Source organism: Botrytis sinoallii (assembly GCF_014898435.1).
Source record: "Botrytis sinoallii strain Bc 23 chromosome Unknown BSIN_034, whole genome shotgun sequence".
Taxonomy (NCBI): Eukaryota; Fungi; Ascomycota; class Leotiomycetes; order Helotiales; family Sclerotiniaceae; genus Botrytis; species Botrytis sinoallii.
The window spans coordinates 128,928-153,023 of NW_024066061.1; the positions used below are offsets into that span (position 1 = coordinate 128,928).

Below are 24,096 nucleotides of genomic sequence, written 5' to 3' on the forward strand. Positions count from 1 at the left end.
TCGGGATGCCAAGCAACGCTCAAAAATAGATTTAATGTTCTGATATCAAAATGTGATGGGGCTCTATTTATATTATCTCATCATACCGGATGTTTATACTCGCATTTACGTAGAAATATATACTACATTATAAGTTGATATCATGCCAAGTCTCTCACCGACGCCCTGATACATGCAATATGAACATGGTATCATCTTGGTGCATCTTCATCCGGGGTACGTCCGGTATGAATGGGAATAGTTTCTCCGTGAAACCCTTGTATAGGCTATCAAAAGTGACATGTAGGATGGACGAATGGTGGGATGGTCGCATATCTTACAACAAGTTCGAATTCTTCCATTGAAAGAGTACCAATCAAGTGTTGGGATTCATCTTCGAGGTACAACCTCTCTGGGTGTTTGGTCGGCAAAGCAATATACATTTAGCAAAAAAAGAAGCCTTCAATGACCTCGAATTGCTGCGGGGATGATTTGATCTTAGTAGTGGATAATCTTCCTGTATGATTCTACACCTGGTACTTGTATTGAAATCATTGCCTCCCATTTTTACAATCTCATGATTGACAAATCATTTATCTCAATGGAACTTATAGTGCAGGTGCCAAGGTTTTCCAAATAGCATAAGTTCACCAAATCTGTCATTCATGTCTCCAATTTCGATTGAACGAATTTAGTCGCTGTTTTGGAATCTAGAGGCTACTTTCAATAGTACTACAAGATGCGGTTGCAAAAGTCTCGTTCTTTGCTGGCTGTTCTGTCCACAAGTATTCTTCTTCCGTCATCCGTCCTGGGAATCAATTCTACTTCCCCTACTGTGACCGTCACCAATGGTTCATACATTGGGAAATATGTTCCTGAATGGCAGCAAGACCAATTCCTGGGAATACCCTATGCTATTCCGCCCTTGGGAGACCTCAGATTTGCTAGACCGAAGTCCTTGAACACTTCGTTCACTGGATATCGAGATGCAACACATTATGGTCATAGTTGTTACCAATATGGAACAACTTTTAATCTTTCTGAGGACTGCCTCACTCTCAATGGTATAGTAATCAGTCAAGAACACGCTGGACGATTGCTAAATGATACACAACCTAGTGATAAGGCCAGCGGGAACTACATCTGACAGCAATTTGCCTGTCTTGATCTGGATATTCGGCGGTGGATTCTATACTGGAGCGACAGCAGATCCGCAGTCAGTATTCTAAGAGCATTTCAGATGTTCAATACAATTCTAATAATTCCCAGATACAATCTTTCTGGCATCACACATGTCGGACAACAAACTGGGCAACCTATTATTACAGGTAATCTTAACTCGCTTTTTTGTTTAGAAAATCTCTAACGTTAGTAGTGTCCATGGACTATCGTCTCGGAGTGTGGGGCTTTCTCCAAACACCTCAAGTACTTGCTGAAGGAGGCTCCAATGCTGGACTTCTTGATCAAAGATTAGCATTGAGATGGATAAAGGAGAATATCGCATCTTTCGGCGGAGATCCAAAAAAGATTACGGTCTGGGGAGAATCCGCTGGCGGTCAAAGCATTAGTTATCATCTGTACTCTTACGACGGCAGAGATGACGATTTGTTCCAAGCAGCAATAATCGAATCTGGAAGTCCTACTGGGGCTAGTCTGTACGAGATTGTCTTTTTTTGACTTTTGTTTTGGCAATCCTGGCCCTCCTGCTTTAGCTCAAATTCTAAACCATTGTAGGAACCCCCTCGGTTACTATACGGTACCAACCGAGAATCTAACTCGAGCCACCGGTTGTTGGACATCTACAAACAAACTCGCTTGTTTACGAAGTCTGACTTCAGATCAGTTATGGAAAGCACAAGTCAGCCAACAATGGAATCCCATGGCAAGTTACACCATTTCTTCACCTGTATATTAACAATTGAAAACCAACTTCGATAATCAGACAATTGCATATTTTCAAACAACACTAACTTTACCTTAGGTCGATGGTGATTTCCTAACTGACTACCCCAGTAGCCTAACACCCCAAGGAAAGTTCATCAAGGTCCCTCTCCTCATTGGAGCGAATAGCGATGAAGGAACTAGTTTTGGTGTTGCCGGACTAGATAACGAGACAGCTATTTTCAACAATCTACTCGTATATCGGGCTTCAAATGCTTATGCCCTATCGCCACCAACTGCTAGAAAGTTGCTTGAGCTGTATCCTGTATGTCATCTGAAGTGGTCGTTCAAGTACTCGATAGTAAAAACTAACAGTAACAGAACGATCCTGCAAATGAACCTCCACATTACATTACCAATGCGACAATCTTCCCGTCCAAGGGACTACAGTAAGTTAGCCTGAGATATGAATATTCTTGGTCCTCGCCGTACTAATGCAAGAACTAGATGGAGACGTAGTGCTGCCATCGCAGGAGATCTAGTTATGATATCCGGTCGCCGAAAGGTAACATACGTTCCTGCCCATCCTATTTTCTCATTTAGTACCAGCTTCTAACCCAAGGATTCTTATTTAGCTGTGCGAGATCTACGCCGCTGCTGCTCAATCCGTATATAGCTATCGCTGTAAGTCTCATCCTCTCAGCCTGCCCCTTTCCCATAACGTTATATCCTTGCAAAACTAACGTTCCTCTCACCCACCAGTCGATACACCTCTCTGGAATGCTGCGGTCACCGATGGCGCAAGGCATTGTAAGTCTCGCTACTGTCTCCCCTGCTTTTTTATCACAATCACACAGCTGACAAACCCAAGTCGTGAATGTTGTCTTTTCCTTTCAAAACATCTCCGGTGCTCTCGGTCCCCTCCCCCAATATCAGCCTTATCTCGATTTATCACGAAATATCGGTAAAGCCTATATCTCATTTGTGAATTATCACGATCCAAACGTTCTGTCCAATAGCTCTTTATCCACGATATCCAATAGTACGACTAGTATCAGCCCAAACCTTCCATATTGGCCACTTTATAATAAAGATGCCCCGAAAAATATGGTCTTAAACAGCAACAAGACATTTATAGAAGATGATACATGGAGGAAAGAGGGGATTAACTTCATTAACTGGGGTGGCGTCGATAGAGAGTTGTGGTCTTGAGGATTCAAGAAGATGGAAACGAAGTGGATCAATGAGAGGGTAGAGGAATCACGCGAAGATACGAATGAAATGAAAGAGACGATTTATAATTAGCATTTCAAGGCTCGTGTGGATCAGAATATCATAGAAATGGGGAACAACGAATTTTGACCTGGACAAATTATTCGCCAATTTCAGAGATGGTATATTCATGTCTTGATACTAAGTCCACAACTCTATTCTCTGACCGACTCTGTTCTGAGACGTTTTCACAGCTCAAGATCTCGAACATTGATATTTTCGGCATCCTTATTTATTGGTATTATCTGATCCAATTCTGCATATGAAGCCAAAATGTGAATTTAAAGTTATTCTCAAGTGTCTGATCTTTTCTTTTCTTTTTTGATTGATAAGTGACATGAGCAGCTTATTGTTTAAATGCGGGGTTAAGATTGTGTTGCAATTTTCATGGCAGTCACGTTAATTCTCTCCCTTCTCGTTGTCTCTTCTCGTTGCATGACACATTTGTTCTTGTTTGTGACTCTTATATGTATTGGAAATCTCCTTGATCTTTAGAGGTGTTTACTGTGGTCTTTTATTTGATGCTCTGAGGCAGCTGAGATTATCAGGAGTAGCTTTTTACTTGCTTTGAAGTAGATGATCTATCAGTTATAGGTATTTAATGGGGTAGAAAATCGGGAATTTTAATCTCTGTCTCTTCAATTTTGGGTACAATATTCGCCTTGAGGTAAAATCGAAAAGTAGCGCTATTTTGAGATTTGAAGCATTGCGTTGAAAAGTTTCGCAGTCTAAGTTGTCTATCATGTGAACTATCAAAGCATTCCGTTTTGGATGGTTATTGAATGTTAGAGTTACTGTGATTGTATGAGTTTGCTGAAATCTTCACCTCATGAGATGAAATAGCCGAAGCAAATAGTCCCATCCATCCATTATCTTTGGTAGGATATAAAGCAAGCAGTTAACTCGCTCAATCAATGTGATTCTCCTTACTAGTGGATTGTCAATATCAACGCTGACATTTGCCAAGAAACATAAATAAAGCCACAACGCCGCAATATTGGAAAGTGTTCAGCTTTTGATACCTAGGATCACAAGCAACATATAAAGTCTCTGTGATGCTTACTGAAGATGTCTGCATTTACCATCGAAGTCAATGACTGAACTAGCCTTTCCCAGTACCTACTACAGTAATCTCACCATGCTCTGCACCTCTTGCCAAAACATCTCATTCGTTCCCTTGCAGCAGACTGGCGTTACTTTCCAAAAAGAAGCGACTGAAGAAATACGAGCCGCGTACTCTAGCCATCGATTCTTCTTTCATGATAAGCGTCGTTTATTAGAATGGGACGACTTTCGACCCGACTGCCAGCTTTGCAAATTAATGACTGCTCGACTACGTTGCAATGTGAATAGATCCTCGAGTGATGAATTATCTGCTGCTTTGGATTTAATGGTCTTGGATGGAAAAGATTACTTGTTGTGGAACTCGATCTTTAAGCGGACGCGAGTGATATTAACACAGAAAGGAGAATTTTCAAAATCGAGTGACGGTCGTAATTTTGTGAAGATTAACGATGGAACCAATTGGTCGGGGTCTTTTAACATCCACTTTGGTGATTTATCGGTGGAGATGGATTTGAATACACTTTTCGGTTGGTAATACCTTGCTTCTAATATTGTTCCTCGACTTATTTCCATAGGCGAATTACCTAGGGTCTTTTCCAAATCTTCCTTTTTAAGCTTTCCGGATCAGCGATTTGAAGACGGTGCTGATGGATTCGATGCATCTATGAAATTGGCAAGTACATGGATGATCGATTGTTTTAACCACAAGGTTTGCCGAGAAACTATAGGGACGCTCCCTACTCGTGTCATATATATCGACGAGAATCCCAGTATTGCGCCGCGTCTCGTAGAACCAAAAGGGCAGATCGTTCCCTATGCTACTTTGAGTTATTGTTGGGGCAAAAAGGGTCAATTGCAATTAAAGAAAGCAAATCATCTTCAGTTTTTGAACGCTCTTCCTGTTCAAATGCTTTCCAAGACGACTCAAGACGCAATTAGAGTTACTCGAGCACTATCAATCAAATATCTTTGGGTAGATGCTCTGTGTATTATCCAAGATTCAGCCGAAGACAAATCCAGAGAGCTCGCTGTAATGGGAGACATTTACTCTCGGTCCGTCATTACAATTGGTGCTGCCAATGGCGACCGTGCAGATGCAGGACTTTTTGCGAAGCGCGACCCACACCAGCAGCGACCCTCCCTCGTCTATGAAATAGAACACGATGGTTCTAATACTCAGATATTTGCACAACTTCCTCGAGACGACGAACAGGGCACGATTCTGGACAGTCGTGGGTGGATTTTCCAGGAAGAAGTGCTTTCAGCTCGGACTCTCAAGTTTTGTCCGGATGGTCTTCGCTGGTCTTGTGTTACTTTATGCGCCACAGAAACTACACCGAATGGCAATTCGCATCCATTCAATAGGCTCGATTATAGGCTTAAAACTTGGCTTCATTGTCCAGAATGGAAGCCACGGTGTATTAATACCTTGGATCCGAAGAGACGATATTTTCAAGACTGGTATGAAGCTGTATCGAGCTTCACTGTTCGGAATTTGACATATCACACAGACAAGCTACCTGCACTTTCTGGTATTGCAACTCAAATCCATAATATTCACAAGTATGACTATCTGGCTGGTCTATGGAAGCAAGACCTAGAGTATGGCTTGCTATGGTATGTCGCCTCTCAGCCCAAGATAGGTAGTGGAAAGTATGAATTCCCGTCTTTGTTGGGCGAAGAATACTATACTTTTGTTCCGAAGAAAGGTAGAAACATACCAAAAGCCGCCTCATCTGTAGCAGAAGGGATGAGTCAACTTTCGATAGGCAACATTGAAACACACACACCCTTCTTGAGGAATGTGCCTATTAGTTCATCGAGAACAGCCCAAAGGCTGAAAGCGGCACTCCCAAATCTTCGAGAACGAGATGAATTCAAAGCCAAGTCGCCATCATGGTCATGGGCCTCTCTGGAGTATGAGAAGATCAATTTTCTGTACAGTCACTCGGGATTGAAACCATCCGGAGGTCCGCTAAGTCACTGTCTCGAAGTTGACTGCTCGCTTCCAGACAAAGGGAATGAATTTACACAAACATTGCCCGGCCATATGATTCTGATAGGCCACTTGAAGCGAGCTCAAGTACACTTTAATAACTACGGCTACAATACCCAGTACCTCGCACCCAACGTGTCTGCGGGTCGCTGGCCGGGAACCCTGGTACAACTGAAGGCCAACGCTTCTGGCGAAGGCGAGATAATTGGTTTCGTCGCGTTAGACTCGAACCCAGTAGCTAGCGGCCTAAGGGTAAACAGTTTGGCTATTTTATTAATGCGAGAAGAAGACAAAGATTCTTCGAATGTGAGAATGGCAAAGAACGGTAAATTGGGTTATTATAGTTCAAGTAAGGTTCCGTTGACGCTCGCTCGTCTGCGTAGTGGCAATATTTCAATGAATCGTGGAACCAAACGATATCTGACGGGCTTAGCGCTTCAGCAAGTGTTGGATGTCAATACCTTGACCATCTTCCGGAGGGTTGGATTGTGTCAATTGTACAGGGAATTTTGGATGGATGAGCTGAAGAAAGATTCGAGCAAGCAAAAAATGAATCTTATGGTTGTTCAGGTGTCGATTTGACCTACCCAGGTTTACTACTGTTGTCTGGCATTAAATCTTGCCAAAATTGCATTTGAACGAGCTTCAAAGTATTGGGCATACAGAGAGAAGCTAGAGCGGAGGGAGAAGCTCACCACATGATATACTTCGAACTCCATTTTGATTCTTGTATTGGCCCACTTATCTGCGAATTCCAGTTGCAGGCTTTAGAAAGGCTACATTTTGACAAGCGATAAAAAATTGCCTTTCTACTTGAGTAAAATGTGACTCTCATTTGACGAGGGGGACCAAAACAAGAATCCCATAATCGCCTGATATCTCTGAAAGTACGAATGTGAAGGTAATATGTCTATTAATCAAGGGAAAAGCTCGCTAACCACCTATATCAGTGTTATTTATCATTCTAAAGCTCTCCGCTCCACTTCTCCTCATAGATTCACAAAGAACTCAAGGTCTCGACTTCACCCCATGTTCTGTGGCAGTGCGGACCTCAACATTTCCATCCTCCATACCGAAATATGCAGCCACTGGCTTCTGTCCACCACCCTCTTCTCCGGCATTTGCAACCTGAGCGCCATTTCTTCCATGGAAGAGACCAGTTTCCAGTACACCCACTATTCTCTTTAATCTTCTTCCAAGTGTGTGTACCTCCCAAGTGCCGTTTTCTCCATCCCCCTTATCATTGCCCTTCAAATCTGAATGAATTAGAAGTTTTGGGAAAGGCGCGTCGATGATCCACATGCCGTTATCTGTAACTACCGGTCCAGCTTTCGCGCTTCCACCTTGTCTGATTTTCGGATCCGGAGAGCCCAGCGTAATTAGAATTCTTTTAATGGTTGGAGCGGCTAATGGTGCAATCTCGATTGGAATGGCTTTCCAAGAAGTGAGGAGACGAGGTTGGAGCTTTCGATAATCTACGCATTGTTAGTTTGAGTCAAAGTCGCAAACGTATTACCCAAATGCTTCACTGACCTGCTACACATACAAACTTCTTGGAAGAAGTTGCGACCAACTTTTCTTGGAAAAGACAAGCTCCGCCTCCTTTTATACAGTTGAGATCTTCGTCAATTTCGTCTGCTCCATCGAATGCAACATCAAGACTTTCACGCTTTCCCTTCAAACCTAGATCTTGCAGACCCGTAGAAACATCGAAAGCAGCATCTCCACTCAGATGAAGAGGCTCCACAACTACAGGAGGCAAAGAATCAATGCTTCCCAAAGGCAGACCTGCTTCGATAATCAACTGTTTACTTTGATCGCCAGTGGGAACAAAGATCATCTTTGAGGTGATATCTCGACCTTTAGCAGCGATAGCTTCCACTACGTAAACGACAGTACTACCCGATCCAATTCCAATGTATTTGTAAGAAGGATCGAAGTGATCCTCGACTGCTTTGTATGCTGCTCGACGCTTCGAGGCTTCTACTGGAGAAAGGTTTGCGTAATCATAAGTATGAGGGGTAGCATTTTCGGCAGCTGGAACTATCGGATTTGAGGATGCCGCGGATTGACCAGGAACAGCTGGATTATTGGAAGCCATTGATTTCGTATATTGCTGCTTAGATATGCTCGAAAAATCCCTTCTAGATATATTCAAGAATCGTGGAAATATGGGATATATACTGCGGGAATGAACCGTAGTGGGACAAACGCTTGTGAATGAACGATGTACGGAGATTGTAGAGGTCTTGAGTCCAGCTGAATGTATAATCGAATGAGACAATGTGTGAGAGCGAAAGAGTCGGAAAGCAAGATTGCGAGGATATATTTCCATCAAAACTCGGGTTAGGAAATGTCAGATCTTATTTTGGAACTTAAATGGAGTGATGAAATAATAATAATTTTATTGCGTGCCCAAATTGGTGGGGTTAGCTTAGCCAAGTGGAATGGCCCGACTAGATTTTTGGATAAATTCATGCGACATTGCTGAATAAGATGACGCTCCGATCCGGATGGATGTTTGTTCGGAGTGAAGCTTCGGTGAATACAGCCTTGAGGAGTTTCTTCGGAGTGAGCGGACGCTAAGATAAGAGCTCAACTGTTCGCACGTGCCGATAAGAGCAACAATTCTTAGATAAGCAAGGCTTCTGCTACAGTTCAGTGTTGGTTGATTAGATCTACCTCATCATATCTACCATATACACTCATACACTTTCAGGATATTTAAGGAAGTTATTGACTGTTACCTTTATAGATCCGATACTCTACACACTCCATCTTTCTCATTTGTGCCTGTAAACAATGGCGGAGACAATCATGGACCAGAATCCTCCTGTCCTTCAAGGCCCTTCCGACAAGGAGAAGAAATATGATCGACAACTACGATTATGGGCAGCTTCTGGACAGGCAGCCCTTGAGAATGCCAACTTATTATTATTGAACTCTGGTTCTGGCACAGTTGGTGTTGAGACTTTGAAAAATTTAGTGCTTCCAGGTATGTGACAAGCCGATGGGATATGCATAGTCAACTAACGGCAATAGGCATTGGAAAATTTACAATTGCGGACGAAGAACTCGTAAATGAGGCTGATTTGGGTGTCAATTTCTTCCTTGATGAAGAGAGTTTGGGGAAATCAAGGGCGGAACAATGTGTGAAACTTTTACAAGAGCTCAATCCAGATGTGAAGGGGGACTGGTTTCCAAAACTCAAGGTAAACCTGCGAGTCTACTTGTTTACCATTAAACTTGCTAACGAAATACATGCAGGACGATAAATTAGACCAACTGTTTACGGAAGATCATAAAGAAAAATATACATTAATTATATATTCATTCCCAATCGATCCCAGAATCCTCGCTCTTGCAGGGAAATACAGCGCATCCCACAAAGTGCCTCTCGTCAGCATACACTCCGCAGGCTTTTACTCATATTTCAAAACGCATCTACCAGGAAACTTTCCTATAGTTGATACTCACCCAGATTCAACCGCAACCACAGATTTACGACTTTTAAAGCCATGGCCAGAACTTTCGAATTTCGCAGCAGATCTGACTAAAGACATCGACACTCTTAGTGACCATGAGCATGGTCATATACCTTACTTGGTCCTGCTCTTGAAATTTTTGGCAAAATGGAAAGAAGATAATGGCTCATATCCGACCTCCTACAAAGACAAAGCAGCGTTCAGGACGACTGTTACGAATGGCACAAGGAGAAATAATGCCGAGGGTGGAGAGGAGAACTTCGATGAAGCTGTTGCGGCTGTGATGAAGAACATATCCGTACAAGATCTGAAAAGTTCCGTGAAGGAAGTCTTCGAATATTCACCAACCGAGGTATGATGAAGATGACCCACGGGAGCGAGTGCAATGCTAACTAGCTTGACTTTAGGCAGAATCTAACTCGGATTTTTGGATTATTGCTGATGCCGTGAAGAAGTTTTATGAGAAGCATAATGAGCTCCCGCTTCCGGGATCAGTCCCAGACATGAAGGCTCAATCTAGTACATACGTACAACTTCAAAACATTTATAAAGCAAAAGCTCGACAAGACGTCCAAGAAATACTAGAGACTGTGCGGGCACATGCACGTGGTAATGAGATTAAGACAGAAGAAGTAGAGGTGTTCTGCAAGAATGCCGCTTTCATCAAGCTTATCCGAGGCTCGGATCCGACAACAGATTTACAGAAGATAGCAAGTATGTTCACCTTGTATAATCCCTGTTCGAGAATTCGCAATTAATGTTCTGATAGATTTGGAATCTGAAAATGATGCAAACGCTTCCTTCACGATGGCGCCATTATCGAACTTCCCCATTTACTTAGCTCTTCACGCAACTGCTCATGTAGCAGCAGCTACTTCATCTGAGATATTAGCCCAGATCGACAAAGAAGTACCGAATGTGTCCTCTAATCCACGTGTCCAGAAAGTTGCAGAAGAAGTATCACGAGCCAAAGGAGGTGAATTACACAACATTTCTTCGTTAACTGGGGGTATGGTTGCACAAGAAATCATCAAAATTATCACGAAACAATATGTACCGATCGACAACACATGCATATTTGATGGTATCACGAGTAGGGCGCAAGTTTTGAGGATCTAATCGGATAAAGCCTACCTAATCTAAGGCTAGCGAATAGGGGTGTTTCGCGAAAGGTTATAAGAGCATATGATCCGGGAATGGGAATATCATGCATATCGAGATGTGGAGGCATGGATAAGATTAACGAAGATTTGCGAGTGTCATCGGGCCATGGCTAAGCAATAATGATATCACGATCAGTAAAATAACTTATCAATTCACACTGACATTTTCGAGATTTTCAAAGAGAGGCGTTTCAAAGGCGTGATAACCTTACATTCAAATCACGCGGATCAAAATAAACCCAAAAATTTGATATCTTGAAAGTCGCACCGCATTCATGCATGCAGAAGATCATGAGATAAGCATGAAGTGCATTTCTGTTGCAATACAAGGCGGTTCTTTTTGGTGATACATCTGCTGTGCAGTTCTAACACAGTTAGTACGACATTTCCGCATTCGCTTGCTAGCTTGCTGGCTTGCTTACCTGACTTTATGGTCTACTTACATACATAGTCTTAGTCAAAACGTGTTACACGACAGAATTTTTCAGAACACCACTTCACTGTTGGCAGAGGGGGACGTAGGATCATATGTGAGATGGTCCTGAATTCTCCGTAGACGTGGGGTTCGGATGCAACGGGGAGGGAAAATTTGGTAGCGAGGATGGGTCGATAGTGTTTTGTGTGAGGGTGTGGATGGGGATGGGGATGTGGATGTGGGAGAATTGGCGGGCTGGAATATCGGATGAGGTGGGGGATCTTCATTGGGGTTGTGCAGATGAGTTGTAAGGGAGGCTTGGATTTTGGAATGCGATGGACTGGGATGGGCTGGGATTATTTCGTTGCTGTGAGTGCGGGGAAGCCAGGAGAATCATAGGTGAGAGTACTGAGGAATGAATTTGAATTGGAGGAGAGGAGAGGAGAGAAAAGGAAAAGAATTTGGAGTTTCGGCCCGAGACTCCGTGTGATATTCATCTTTTACTTAGTGAGTAATATCGTAGAGGCGAATGTTTAATGTAAATTACCTAGTAGGTCTTTTTATCAAAATATTGCCTAGGTAGATTTCCCCGCATTCGCAATGCCGAAATTGTAGAAGTATGAATACAAATCAACGCATAAGATTTGAGGACCAAATCATTTCATTAAATACGTGTGATTTGGCTTTTAACCTTCGAATGCTGATTCTGAATGTTGACATTAGTTCGCTAATAATAAATTGTGTTACCCCTCACTCTCACAATATCTTGGGAGCTGAATATAAACTGTCGATGTTACTATTCGGGAACGATGAGCGTTAAATTAGCTGTGGGTTTAGATATTTCTGCAACCTTTTTTCGATCCAGATAACCCGAGTTTAGCGGGGTGTGATGCATGGAAGCGAAAGTAACTGTGGCTTCTAGGTATGCAGATTTGCAGGCCGAGGTACATTCGATACTAGTTTTTAAGATCAAGAATGGGGGTGCTGAAAAAATTTGAGGTTCTTCATTTCGATAATTGGATTTTGCATGTCTGTATGTGCCTGAAAATCGTGTTGTCAAATAATATATTGCTATAGTGGTATCATATCATATAAAAAAGCGTAACTTCATAGCCCATACGCAAACAAAGATGCAACTTCCATCCGCAGCTAATCATAACTTATCAAGTTTTCTCGCTACCCTAGATAAAATGCCCAAATGACCTCCCATGATGATGAGACCAGCTCTTGTGTAGACGGTAGAATGTCCTACTTCAATCACAAGCCTATCAATCATTGATGAATGATATAAGGCCCTTCGAATTGTGCCATGCCTGAATCATCATACTGCATTGGCAAACCATCATAGGGCATATCCAATCCATCCGGCAAATTTCCCCATAACATGCCGTCCAGATCCCATATTCCTCCGTTATCAAGCATCATTAATTGTTCTTCTCCCATAATCTCAACCTGCTGCAACATATCACTATCCATATAATGTCTCCCATCTATTCCCCCCATTCGATGCATATCATCTGTCATGTGGCTCAACCCCGGACTCGGTTGTCTAGTCAGAGGTCGCTTACTGACTTCATAGACCTTGCTCACCACTTCCCTACTTCGTCTAGCAGCCAAGGACCAATCCGCCATACCATCAAACGCTTCGAGCACAACTTCAATCTGGGATTGCCAAATCCGAACAAGATTCGTGTTCCATGATTCCCAGAATATACTGACAAGTGGAATCATGGATGCTTGATACATGAACCACACACCATTCCATCCCAACATTTGGTTCGGAGTCCATTCACGTGCTATATCTTCTATGGTTTCTTGGGCAATTGTACGACATGTTCGCACGGCTGCAAGTTCTTCCTTGGTGGGTGATATTCCTTGATTTCCTCTATTGGCAAGATTCAGAAGAACAGGTCTGTAAAGTACCATGCGAAGATTCTGGTATCTCCATTTCATGACGCTTCGAGCAGTATGAATTGATTCTGGACAAGGTTCCGTAGAGCGTAAGATCCAAGGAAGATTATCATACCATTCTACGAGCTGTCTGTCGAGATTTGCTAGGTCGTCAGCTCGGAGAAGTGGGGTTTGGGCAAGAGCGTCCTGAATTTGTGTGGCAACTTTACAAAATTTGATATTCTCTATTAGGGGAGTAATATTCATATCTTGATTCTAGAATAACGTTAGCTACGAACAAGTAACTTGGAAAGGGTTTACAAACAGTACTCATTGATGATTCGGGAGACTGCATGGTAATCGCAGAGCCCCAGCGACCCATAGAAGGTCTTCCTAATGTCGTAGACGCCCATGTATCAAGACAGAATAAACTCCACCACGTTCTTCTTCTCTGTTCTGCAATCAGGTTGCTCTCGACGCTATTCTCATGCATACTTTCACGATGTAACCCCATTGCACAAGCCATTCTCAAAGCAGCTCCACAGATAGCATTGGCAGTATTTGGACGATTGATGTAGTGAAGATAAAAACCTCCCATCAATGACAGAGCTTGTAATGTTTCCAAATGCCCGCTACCAAAAGAATCAATTCCTAGGTGGTCTTTCGCTTGGTTGTAGTAATTGATATGGTTATGATCGTCTGATTTGCTTGCGACAATACTTCCCATTGCAAATACCATGTTTAATAGACCAAGCCATGGCGCATCTTGACGTCGCCCACTCAAAAAGTCAGCTCTAAACGTGGGTTCATCAAGCATTGGTACGAATATTTGTACTCTGTTGAAGTATGCATCAATAAGAGTCTGGCCGTTAGATGACCATGAGATCGCTTGTAAATTTTTGGCAGAACTTCCTGGTCGTGGTGTGGGATAGTTGCTACTTGCTGAGATTTGCTTGTTGTTAGAAGGTGCCAAGAAGAGAGATCGTAGTCTCGGTGCTACCTTGAGCATAACCAAAAGTGCGGCTTTAATTGAAGTCGCACCTAAGTACGACGACTGTCTATCAACTGAGAGAGACAAAGCATTGACATCATCCGCCTCTGTGGGTATTGGATCTCTATTTCTTCTTTCTTCGTCCCATTCAATATCTTGATTTGGTATCTGTTCAAGATTTGCAAGACTTCTATCTTCGTCCGACCCAGAGTTCAAGGGCGACCTATATTCCTGTGATGTTGGAGAGGTATTTGAAGCAGAGGGGGATGTATTCGAGAGCGCACTTCGCGGGGACCGATCGATGAGGGCAACGAGTTCATTTCGCGACAACGGCAACAATTGTTGCACTTCTTGATCAGGAAAAAGTCGTCGTAAAACGGTACGACATTCGTTTAGGGATTGAGAGAGAGCATCAAGGGTTCTACTTCAATCAGTACTTTAAAGCAGCGTTTGGAATGCACAATCGTACTTTCGAGATGGAATTACCCTCTGTCTATGTTTATCGTAATAACATGGTTTAGGAGAACGACATCCAACACATTGCCCACAAGGCTGTCGGCCGTCGCATCGAATTTTACGACGTTTACATTCTGCACATGCGTGTGGAGTTGTAATTCGTTTGGTTACTCCATTCGTCGCCGGTTTGGGGGTATCTACAATTATTGATTGTTCCGTGCTGCTTAAAGTTTCGCGGGGTGGCGCCAGTCCTTGAACTAATACAACGTTGGAACAATGATCAGCATGGAACTTTCTTACTCCACTCGGTAATTCTGATGTCTTCTTTTCGAATATATACTTACAAGTATGAAACATCTTTGTTGAACCAATTGATGAAGGCATGAAAATGGGTGCCGAAGGCCGAAGGACAATATCCGACCCACCTCGATAGAATTCGGTCTGGATTGGATTGGGGTCTGGAATAAGTTGCGAATTGATTACAGCAAGTGCAGCTTTATCAACTCAATATGAAATATGACAAAATACGTCGATAATAGTATCTTCTTGGCCTCTGAGCTGAGAAATTGCATGTGCGTGAGTTGATGGTAAGACGTTCAAGGACGCTGGAGGTACGGGGAATGACTGCAGTGTTTCCGGCAAACTTCAATTCGTAGAATACTGGCAAACCAACGGTCACGGATGAAGGCGCCGACGTCGTTTTCGGGGGAGAGCTGACATTCGCTGACGGCAGCAGGACTCTTCTTTTGGCCAAAATCCTTGATATATTGGATATATTGCAATATTGTATCCACGACGGTGTAGTTGTGAAACGTTGAAAGCTTCCTGGCGTCGTTTAATGCAACCGTGGGGCTTGTAAGTATTCTGGCCACAACATATATGAATATGCAGATCCTCACGAGGAACATGAGCTGATTTCCTCTTTACTGGATCTCGTGCTTGGAAGGTACTCCAAGTTCCAAACCTCTTCGTGCATTGACAGGGAAATGAGAATTGGGATAGTCGTTGTAGGATACTCAATTAGGTCTTAATGAAAAATCATATGCTTGGGTTCTATGTCAGATTGACATTTTCTGTTGGTGTTCAGCAATAAGTCTTTGTAGATCTGTTGGACACGAGGATTGATGATCCCTCCAGTTTTGTATCCTAGCTTTGAGGATCGAAGACTATATCAGACCTTTCAGACCTGTCGTACCACGGGGAAAGTACTCTACTTGCCAAAATTTCATCTGATCTCTCTTTTTTCCGCCTCCACGATCCCATTTTCCCCAAGCGATTTCCCCACACAGTTCCTGTACTACGCTTGGCCAATTAACACGTCGAAAAGCAAGCAAAACACAGTAGTCCCAATCTCGGATAGGCGGAGAAAACTTGGGGAAGTTGATTGGGGACAAGAATGGGGGTGGGTGGGTAAGTTGACTAGGATCTATCTGAATTTCGGAAAATCTATTAGGCGATTCTATTTACCTCGAAGTCTGGAACCATATATTTCAATACACATCCTCATATCAAAAGACTCTTTTCTTTCGACCCAAAGTCTAATCCCTTGTACTTCTTGATGAGTAGATCACGGCAGGAAAAGGGGCAACACAATGATGAATCCACATATCAAGCAACCTCCCACACCAAAATTAAGTCCAAGAGCTGCAAAAATCATCTCAACACGTGTCAGAAATCCTCGCTGTGGATTTCTCGTCTCCAAACTTTCACTGCGCCAGAGCTCCGGACTCTGCACTCCGTAGAATGGCTTGTTGGCTTACCTACCACAACTTAAATACTTCTCAGCAACGACTCAAATCATTTATGGTAGGTTCAGACGCAATCCCATATTTGATCACGTACGAAGAGTCTGCATCTCATGCAATACACAATGTTTTTCTAAGATTTTCTTAGACAATCCGGGACCCTGGAAGAGGTAAGCCAAGACCAATTATCTCAAGGACGTTGCAGCCTTCCTGCAGTAATTCGCCGAATCTACAACCTGCAGTTGCGGCAGCGCGACGAGCTAAAAACATATAAAATTATCGAACTTCAGCTATGATTCTCAACGGCACAAAGCCGCTCCCTGGCTGCACACCCTTTCCGCGGCGTATCAAGCATGACATATTCGTCCTTGAAGCTTACATTTTGTCTTCGCCGATGATCCAGCATCCAAGAGTTTTCCTTTACACACAACGGCCGGAAGAACCATTCGGAGATCCCAAGACTATCATTGTCACGTTCTCCAACTTGATTGCCGAGAAGATTTCCTAATCAAGACTTACGAGCAGCAGATACCCGGTCCATTTATGTTCCCTCCCGTGACATGGGTAAGGATATACTTTCGCGAAACGTGGGGTGATTACCAGTAGGCATTGAAATCCGGTCTTTCAAAATCTTACACAGGTTCCCCGCCTAGCGATTGCGGGGAAATGTGATGAATTCGAAAAAAAGTCGCAATGTATGTGACTGAAACTTGGATGGTATCCCCGGTACATAGTTGTGAGCCGCGTTCATTATGCCGAACCGATAATTAGTGTAACGGCGGCTGAGTATAGGCACTTCAGCCGAGTCCCGCTGTGAACCGTTATTGGTTGTAGATCTACATGCTGGCGTTCCTTTGAAGAATATATCGTTCGTATTGTGGTATTGCCAGCTCATATATATGTGTGTTGGGGCTCTATAGTTGCGGATTGGGCGCCTGATTATACGAAGGGGCTTAAGTTTTTCCCGAATTGACTTGCTGCACCAGCCGTTGCTACCATCATATTGAATGTATAGTAGCAGTTCAACCATGCATCTTATAGCTGTAAGCGTTGATGCTAGGTCACCCGGTACTCGTCCAGATGGTGAAATACATCGTATGAGTGGAAATAGAAGATGATCGTCGTAAAATCACCAAGTAGACGTCAGAACAGAGACAATTCCTAGCCCTGCATTTGTTGCCACATTCACCCCAGTTCATATGTTCAAGAATGAAGTACCTCTCTCGAAAGGTTTCTTTACTGTGACCCAGCAATGCTGATTGATCTGACACCACTTGGGCTGGTTTCTTACTGGGGTTCATAATGAGATTGGTCATCGTGGACATGTAGGCTGACTGACGCGTTCTAGAAGCAGTGCGTCATCTAAAGTAAGACTGTCGGAGAAAAAGTAAGCTTTACAGCATCAGGGTCGGGGAATTTCTCTGGTTCTGTGCAAGGCGTTTCCGCAAATAGTATCATGAGTGGTGCCTCGTAGGAATATCATTTTCGCTCTCCTGCATAATGCAAAGGTTTTCAATCCAGAGGGTTCTAGATGCTTTGTCGTCAAATAAATACCACTGTTACTAGAGAACTGTCTTCAGTCGTGAATGGGTTCTCCGTCATTGGTCTAGGTAGTGGAATTGATTAAGTGAGTCGGGATTGTCATCAACAAGTCGTGTGGTAAATTTTGTAAAGATGGTCAGATATTGGTACAGAACTACACTCTCTACGTGGTTAGTTGATGGTCTTGATGGGCCGCAAGACTTTGTAAAGGCTTGCAAAGCCTTTTCCGAAGCCATGAGTAGAAAGGTCAAGCAAAAGTCAGCTGAGATCTCGACTCTTCAGTTGGCAGTTCGCTATCTCTTATTTCAAACACCAGAACGAACCGTATACTAAGCTTTCATTGGTAGTAGTCAGGGCTTGGTTCCACTAAAGGCTTGCAGTAATCCGGGAGGGTTATAGTTTGGGCATTCAGGGAACGAATTCACACCCATATTTTGTTGACGAACGTAGTCACGCCACATACCTGCAATTTTGCTCCGCTCGTTTGAATTGCAACTTGTGGTTTCTTGCTGGGAAACAGTACATTCTTCTACATGCTTAGTTCTAACATATCTTAGGAGACATATCCAAGTATTCTAGCGCTCTTATCTGCAGAAATATAAGTTGCAGACAATGAGATGTACAGTTGCAACAAGATTGTGTCTAGAAGTATAAAATATAAAATCATAAGGTTTTGATCACCAACACCAGCTGAGAAGTGACCTAGATCAGATGCCACACGATCTCATTGAAATTTAAGTAGCAGTAGATGAGAGTGAAGATGTTTTTTTAATGACGAATCATTATAATCTCTTTTCGGTGATTTTTTTCACCACCGGCTCCGATCGTAAACTTCGCTCAGCATGGCAGCAATTTCCCAACAGCATTTTGACCATCACTTCAAAACCGGGTGCAGGATTCCGTGAGTATTTGAAATCCGTGAGATGCAAATCTACTTCTCGATGCAAAAATAATCATAGAGAACAAGATCAACAGCTTCCCGCCCATTAAATTAAATAGCTTGCACAATCAGATCCAAGTTCTGGAGATTGTAGCTTGCCATTCGACACAATGATTATAGTTTTCAATAGACCACAGCCGATACGGACAAAGTTCCCAAGGGTCAGACAAGACTAAATTTGCATCACAAATTTGGGAGTGGACCTCAGCAGCTTCTCTCATGTATTGCTAACCAACTTCTTACCGTCTTTCAAAGTTAGGCCTAACGTCATAATAGCACGAACAGACGTCTTGAGTCCGTCGATGACGTCATGTTGGACGACAGATGTCTTCAGGAGTTTAGAACATAAACTACTGGCCTGAAGGAGTCCAATTTTATGGCGTAGAGAAATCATAGACCATGAAGTGTATGGTGATACTGGCAGAGGAAATAATCCATGCTCAATCGCACTCTTTGTCAAAGAGCCAAGTAGCATCGAGTCACAGTCTCGTCTGTAAGATACGACCTCATCATAGTTCAGGAATGATATCTGTGTTGTATCTGAACGACTTCTGCTTGAATAAGGATATGTATCCCTCTGATTTGGATCCTTATACTCGATTTCTGGAATTGTTGTAGCAGTGCAACGATGGTCGGGATTTTGATACATCTTGATGAAATCTTCGAGATATTTGACAGCTTTTCTAATTCCTTCTAGGCGATACATCTCTATTTTGTCTAGGTGGGTTAATAACGCTGACCCTGCAACCTTTTATGCTAGGTAGTCTTACCAGTTACTTGTTTCGGAATTGGTAGATTGTACTTCATTTTTGCCATTGTTGTCACGAGATCACAAGTAGCTTGCCCCTCTATCCAAGTCGAAGCTTGACGGAACTCTGCATCCAGCTCAAACTGCCAAGCTACACAAAGCCAGCGAGTCATATCTTCACTCGTAAAGGCCCAATCCTGCACTGTATTTTTCCAAATGTCATGATATGGACAAACGACTTCCGCGCAACGGTATTTATCTACTAGAATAGCTAATTGCGTGAACAACTCCAAGTTAATCTTTGCCGGGATCAATTTCATACGGCCGTGGATCATATCGATCAATATCTTCATGGCAGCGGGGTCGTCATCTGGAAGTGGAAGCTCAAGTTTTCCCGTTGTCTTTAAGGTAATAGCCTCTCTAAAACCGCCCTGAAGCATTGCTTTAAATACTGGTGAGGCTAGAGACATATGTTTCGAAGATACCAGTATATGGTCGCTGTAAATCGGAAGTGGCTCGTCCTGCGAAGTCTCTGATGTTTCACCATCAAGGGAACGTATCATCTCTGATTCCGTGGAGATGTCATCGTTTGGTGCGTTAGTAGCTTCGGCGTCTACTGAAGAAAAAGAGTCGGATTTTGGGGATTTTGGTACGTTCGGATCCAAGAGGAGGACTAAATCTCCATCGGGGTCGACAATGATATTTGCGCTTGAAGATATTGCCATTGTGCCGTAATTAATTCAGATCTGACAAGTATAATGATCGAATATTAGAAGTCAAAGAAGGTAGTGTTGTGAACGTGTACGTGGTACTTCGAGTCGTTGCGAAGTTGGGGGAAGATGGCGTAATCAGAACCAGCTCTGAAAGATAGATCAGCAATAAATCTCACACTTTTGGAAATTGTGGGAAACTCAGCAGGATTTATGAGGTCTATGGTCCGTGCGCAACGGCACCCACGAGCCACTATCTTGCTAGCTTTGGTTAGCTGGAGCGTATGAAAATAAGAACCTACCGATTTTACCTTGTAGTCCTAGAGTGAATTAGAAATTTAAAAAGGAGTATAACGTAGTTTATCAGAACGTGCACCATATCAGTACGTGCACCACTCATTTTACATACAAAATTCGTCTGTGCATAACCGTACACTTTCTTTATTTATTAATATAATTTAATTTTCTTGAAAAACTTTATAGTTATTTATATAAACAATAAGAATTTCTAATCAATTATTAGAAATTTGATTTAATATAATAGTTATTTTAAAAAAAGTTTTTTTGTAACGAAAATCGTGACAATTTCAATCTTTCTTAAAATATAATTAAAATATTTATATAAAAATTATATTTCTGAATATTTGAATTATAATTTTTATCAAATATTTTCTTCTTTCAAAAAATAATGATTAATTATTAAAATACAAATATTAAAAAAACCCTGATTTTAGTATAATTTTGAAGTGGTGCACGTACTGATATGGTGCACGCACTGATAAACTACGTTAACCAAATGATTAATCATTGAAGGTTTGGAGCTGTCAAATGGTGCCCCTGGCCAATCAAAAAGGTGGTCATTCCACATAAGCACAACATAACATGTATATATTCACATGTCAGAAAGATATGCGGTAGATTTGATATATGCTATTGAGGGGCCTTCATTCTGTATAACGCTGATAGTTCCATCGTTCGAGAACGAGTCATGAACAGTTGGTTGTTTCATGACTAGAATATCCACCCGTCTTTCCCTTTTTCCCCTCATTTTCTACCCGTCTGTAGGCAACAGGCCCCGAATCAATCAATGCAGTATAGTTTTAAAAATCTCCTTTAGACAAAAGCCGGATTGCAGATCTGAAAGAGAAATTGGTGTCCTACGTTACGCTATAATGGAACGACCGCAGTCAATAAACAGAAGACAAGGACAAACTCAAGTCCATGACTGCATTGTATGTGGAAGTTGTCCTCATCCATCTGCCAGGGGCCATATTGCTGTGGAAGATATCTATCGATAGGATCGGAGAAGGCATGAGGAAATTTAGTAAGCACACGTGAGAATCCTACTTGCAATCTTTCAGACTCAATCCAGATGTATTTTCATCTATGGGCTCGATAGATTGATGAATCATTTTCAGGACATCGTGGTCCAATGACTCGTCTTGTACAACTACATTACAGGCAGTCCGGGGCTCTAGTGACTCGATGTCGCCCCTTACTACCGAAAACGGCAGCGAATTATTGAATGGAACTTCTGGAAACGGAAACAGTCCCTTCTCCGTGGCACCTTTTATGAGACTTCCAAGAACCGTTGCATCGCAGGTTTCTCTGTGAGAGATTATGTCCAAGACATGTCGCAAACTGTGGCTGGGACACATTAAAATGTGGCCCTGGTACCTAGATATTGTATCCTTGAGAACTTTGATGAGTTGGCTTACGGCATTCTCACGGCTTTCGTCTATCTTATCTTTGAAACGTGTTAGCGATCGAGAATCCTTCATCTGATTTGCAACCTTACTGATAATTCTTTCCGGGATTGGTAAAGCCAGATCATTCTCCTTCAATATTGCTCCAAGCCCCACACCACTATATCTGATGATCTCCTCCGTCGCATCTCTGAACTCATCATTTAGTCTAAATACCCATGCCACACATATCCAGCAAGCGATATCGTACCAGTCCTGGCTCCACCTACGTGGTTCAAGATGATCGTTGGCAGCCCAAACCTTCGCTACAAACTTGGTTGACTCATGGCATTGATATTTGTCGACCAAGATGGCGATTTTGGTAAGCAAAATTAAATTGGGGAATTTCGAGACTGAGTTGAATCGTCCATGTATAACCTTGACCAACGTGATCATGGCATCCGCATCATCATCTGGAAGTAGTATCTCGGTTCTACCTTTCTCTCTAAGTTCAACAGCCTCGCTGAAATCCCCCGTCAACATAGCCTTGAAGACTGGTGAAGCAAACGACAAATGCTTTGAGGAGACCAGTATTTCAGACCTGGACAGTTGATTACATTCATTCTGCGTTTCGCCAGGGTTGTTGGATGCCTTTGGACTGAGGATGTTTGCATTAGGAACGTCGATGCGGGGGCTTGAAGTGGATGCATCCGATTCGAAAGTGGCACCGGCCCTAGAAGAAGTACCAGATCCCCATCGGGATCAATGATGACAATAGAGCTTGAAGGAGCAGCCATAATTTGGATACCCGTGTCAATCAAGAGACTCTTTGAGAAGAATGGGCTCCTCCAGGTCAGGTCTCGCGATGTTGTCGCAGATGAGTTATCAATTGAAGCTGAAGGGGTTATAAGTTGTTGTTGTTTAAATTCAATTGAGGTTACATTTGTAAAAGAAATTTGGAGATCGGGCACAGTGGTACTTTTGGCGCTAACGAAAGTAATCCAACGCTCAAAAGTGAACGTCAAATGATAAAATGGAGAGCCCAGGGAATCTCCTACAGTAATTGGCCCTTTTAATCAATGAACCATTACCCTTCTATTTTCTTTCATCGAGTTTTCTTCTTTCTGAGAAGCACGAGATTAGTATTCTTACAATTTCTGTATGGCTCTTTGAGGACTCTATGCCATTCTACTGGATTCGCCAGAAAATGACCTACAATCACAATTCATGCAAAACTGAAAGCCATGTATTGTAAATTCAAAGGTACATCTGTGATAATAATGCTTATATGAAAATCTGCATACTCACTTCTCTTCTTTCCAATATCTCAATATGCTTCAATTTTTTAACACTTCCTATCTCTTTATCAATCTTCTAAAACAACATACATTCATAGTTTTATTCAAATTTCATTCTGGAGATATGGTATTTAATGAGCTTTGCTTCGTGTATGAAGATAAAAACCTATAAGAACCTTCTTTACGTTCTATAGTGAGTTAATGAAAGTGGTATAAGTGTGTATAGCTTAGTACTCTTGAGAAGAATTTTGCGAGCTTCTTTATTTAAAGAGCTAAGCTTCTAGAGCAGAGGAAGTATCAGTTTTGCCTTTGAAATTTCATATCAGAAGGAGAAAAGGTTGGAATGTGAGACTGCGATTGTATGGATATCGACGTATCTTGAGTTCAAGCACTGTCGGAATCGGATTAAACTGTGGTGTTTCCAAATCCCGAGTTTAAAATATTGGCCTACCTAGTAATTATCCTCCTTCACGTCTGAACTTCCAGATACCCACTGACTCCGGCTCAATGTTGCATTACGCTGAAGAAATCTCGCTCGCTTTTTCCTGGAGAAACTTACAATTGTAGGATCTAGAGCGACTGTTTGTATTGCGCGCTAGATCTGAGAGATGAAGTTCGGTTAAGGAACAAGCAGTCAATATCTGAATAGCTAGATGTGGGCATTGATGTTTTTGCAAATGAAATTAATGTATCTTCACAGCCTTGAATTGAGATAAGAAAGCCGTGATGAGCGGATTCGTGTGTCATCCATCTACAATCGAGAGCCTTCTTGAAATCTGCCAGGTCTAAGCCCGATAATTTTGCATCTAGCATCTAGTGAGTGCAAGATTCTTGT

At 42.4% G+C, this 24,096-nt stretch overlaps 7 protein-coding genes across 7 annotated transcripts; 3 read left to right on the forward strand and 4 right to left on the reverse strand.

Moving 5' to 3' along the window:
• Positions 1-718: 718 nt before the first annotated feature.
• Positions 719-3,072, forward strand: EAF02_011637 (uncharacterized protein; the record flags this gene model as incomplete). The annotated part of the gene is made up of 11 exons (XM_038907684.1): positions 719-1,043; positions 1,099-1,195; positions 1,249-1,307; positions 1,355-1,634; positions 1,714-1,861; positions 1,961-2,185; positions 2,242-2,309; positions 2,368-2,425; positions 2,496-2,544; positions 2,623-2,670; positions 2,732-3,072. The coding sequence occupies 11 exons, from the start codon at positions 719-721 to the stop codon at positions 3,070-3,072; spliced, it is 1,698 nt and encodes a 565-aa protein (XP_038752501.1).
• Positions 3,073-4,270: 1,198 nt separating this feature from the next.
• Positions 4,271-6,775, forward strand: EAF02_011638 (uncharacterized protein; the record flags this gene model as incomplete). The annotated part of the gene is made up of 2 exons (XM_038907685.1): positions 4,271-4,724; positions 4,773-6,775. The coding sequence occupies 2 exons, from the start codon at positions 4,271-4,273 to the stop codon at positions 6,773-6,775; spliced, it is 2,457 nt and encodes an 818-aa protein (XP_038752502.1).
• Positions 6,776-7,201: 426 nt separating this feature from the next.
• On the reverse strand, positions 7,202-8,294 carry EAF02_011639 (uncharacterized protein; the record flags this gene model as incomplete). The annotated part of the gene is made up of 2 exons (XM_038907686.1): positions 7,202-7,668; positions 7,727-8,294. 2 exons carry the CDS (start codon positions 8,292-8,294, stop codon positions 7,202-7,204), a joined length of 1,035 nt encoding a protein of 344 aa, XP_038752503.1.
• A 469-nt stretch (positions 8,295-8,763) lies between these two features.
• On the forward strand, positions 8,764-12,005 carry EAF02_011640 (uncharacterized protein). Its single transcript, XM_038907687.1, has 6 exons — positions 8,764-9,188; positions 9,236-9,405; positions 9,461-10,030; positions 10,086-10,392; positions 10,448-11,214; positions 11,293-12,005. Exons 1-5 carry the CDS (start codon positions 8,996-8,998, stop codon positions 10,795-10,797), a joined length of 1,590 nt encoding a protein of 529 aa, XP_038752504.1. The 5' UTR covers positions 8,764-8,995; the 3' UTR covers positions 10,798-11,214; positions 11,293-12,005.
• A 302-nt stretch (positions 12,006-12,307) lies between these two features.
• EAF02_011641 (uncharacterized protein) lies at positions 12,308-15,582 on the reverse strand. Its single transcript, XM_038907688.1, has 4 exons — positions 14,938-15,582; positions 14,607-14,850; positions 13,472-14,558; positions 12,308-13,422 (listed from the first exon to the last, which is right to left on the reverse strand). Exons 1-4 carry the CDS (start codon positions 14,975-14,977, stop codon positions 12,529-12,531), a joined length of 2,265 nt encoding a protein of 754 aa, XP_038752505.1. The 5' UTR covers positions 14,978-15,582; the 3' UTR covers positions 12,308-12,528.
• A 3,455-nt stretch (positions 15,583-19,037) lies between these two features.
• Positions 19,038-20,293, reverse strand: EAF02_011642 (uncharacterized protein; the record flags this gene model as incomplete). The annotated part of the gene is made up of 2 exons (XM_038907689.1): positions 19,038-19,537; positions 19,591-20,293. 2 exons carry the CDS (start codon positions 20,291-20,293, stop codon positions 19,038-19,040), a joined length of 1,203 nt encoding a protein of 400 aa, XP_038752506.1.
• Positions 20,294-21,621: 1,328 nt separating this feature from the next.
• EAF02_011643 (uncharacterized protein) lies at positions 21,622-22,760 on the reverse strand (the record flags this gene model as incomplete). Its single annotated transcript, XM_038907690.1, has 2 exons — positions 21,622-22,517; positions 22,565-22,760. The coding sequence occupies 2 exons, from the start codon at positions 22,758-22,760 to the stop codon at positions 21,622-21,624; spliced, it is 1,092 nt and encodes a 363-aa protein (XP_038752507.1).
• Positions 22,761-24,096: the final 1,336 nt, after the last annotated feature.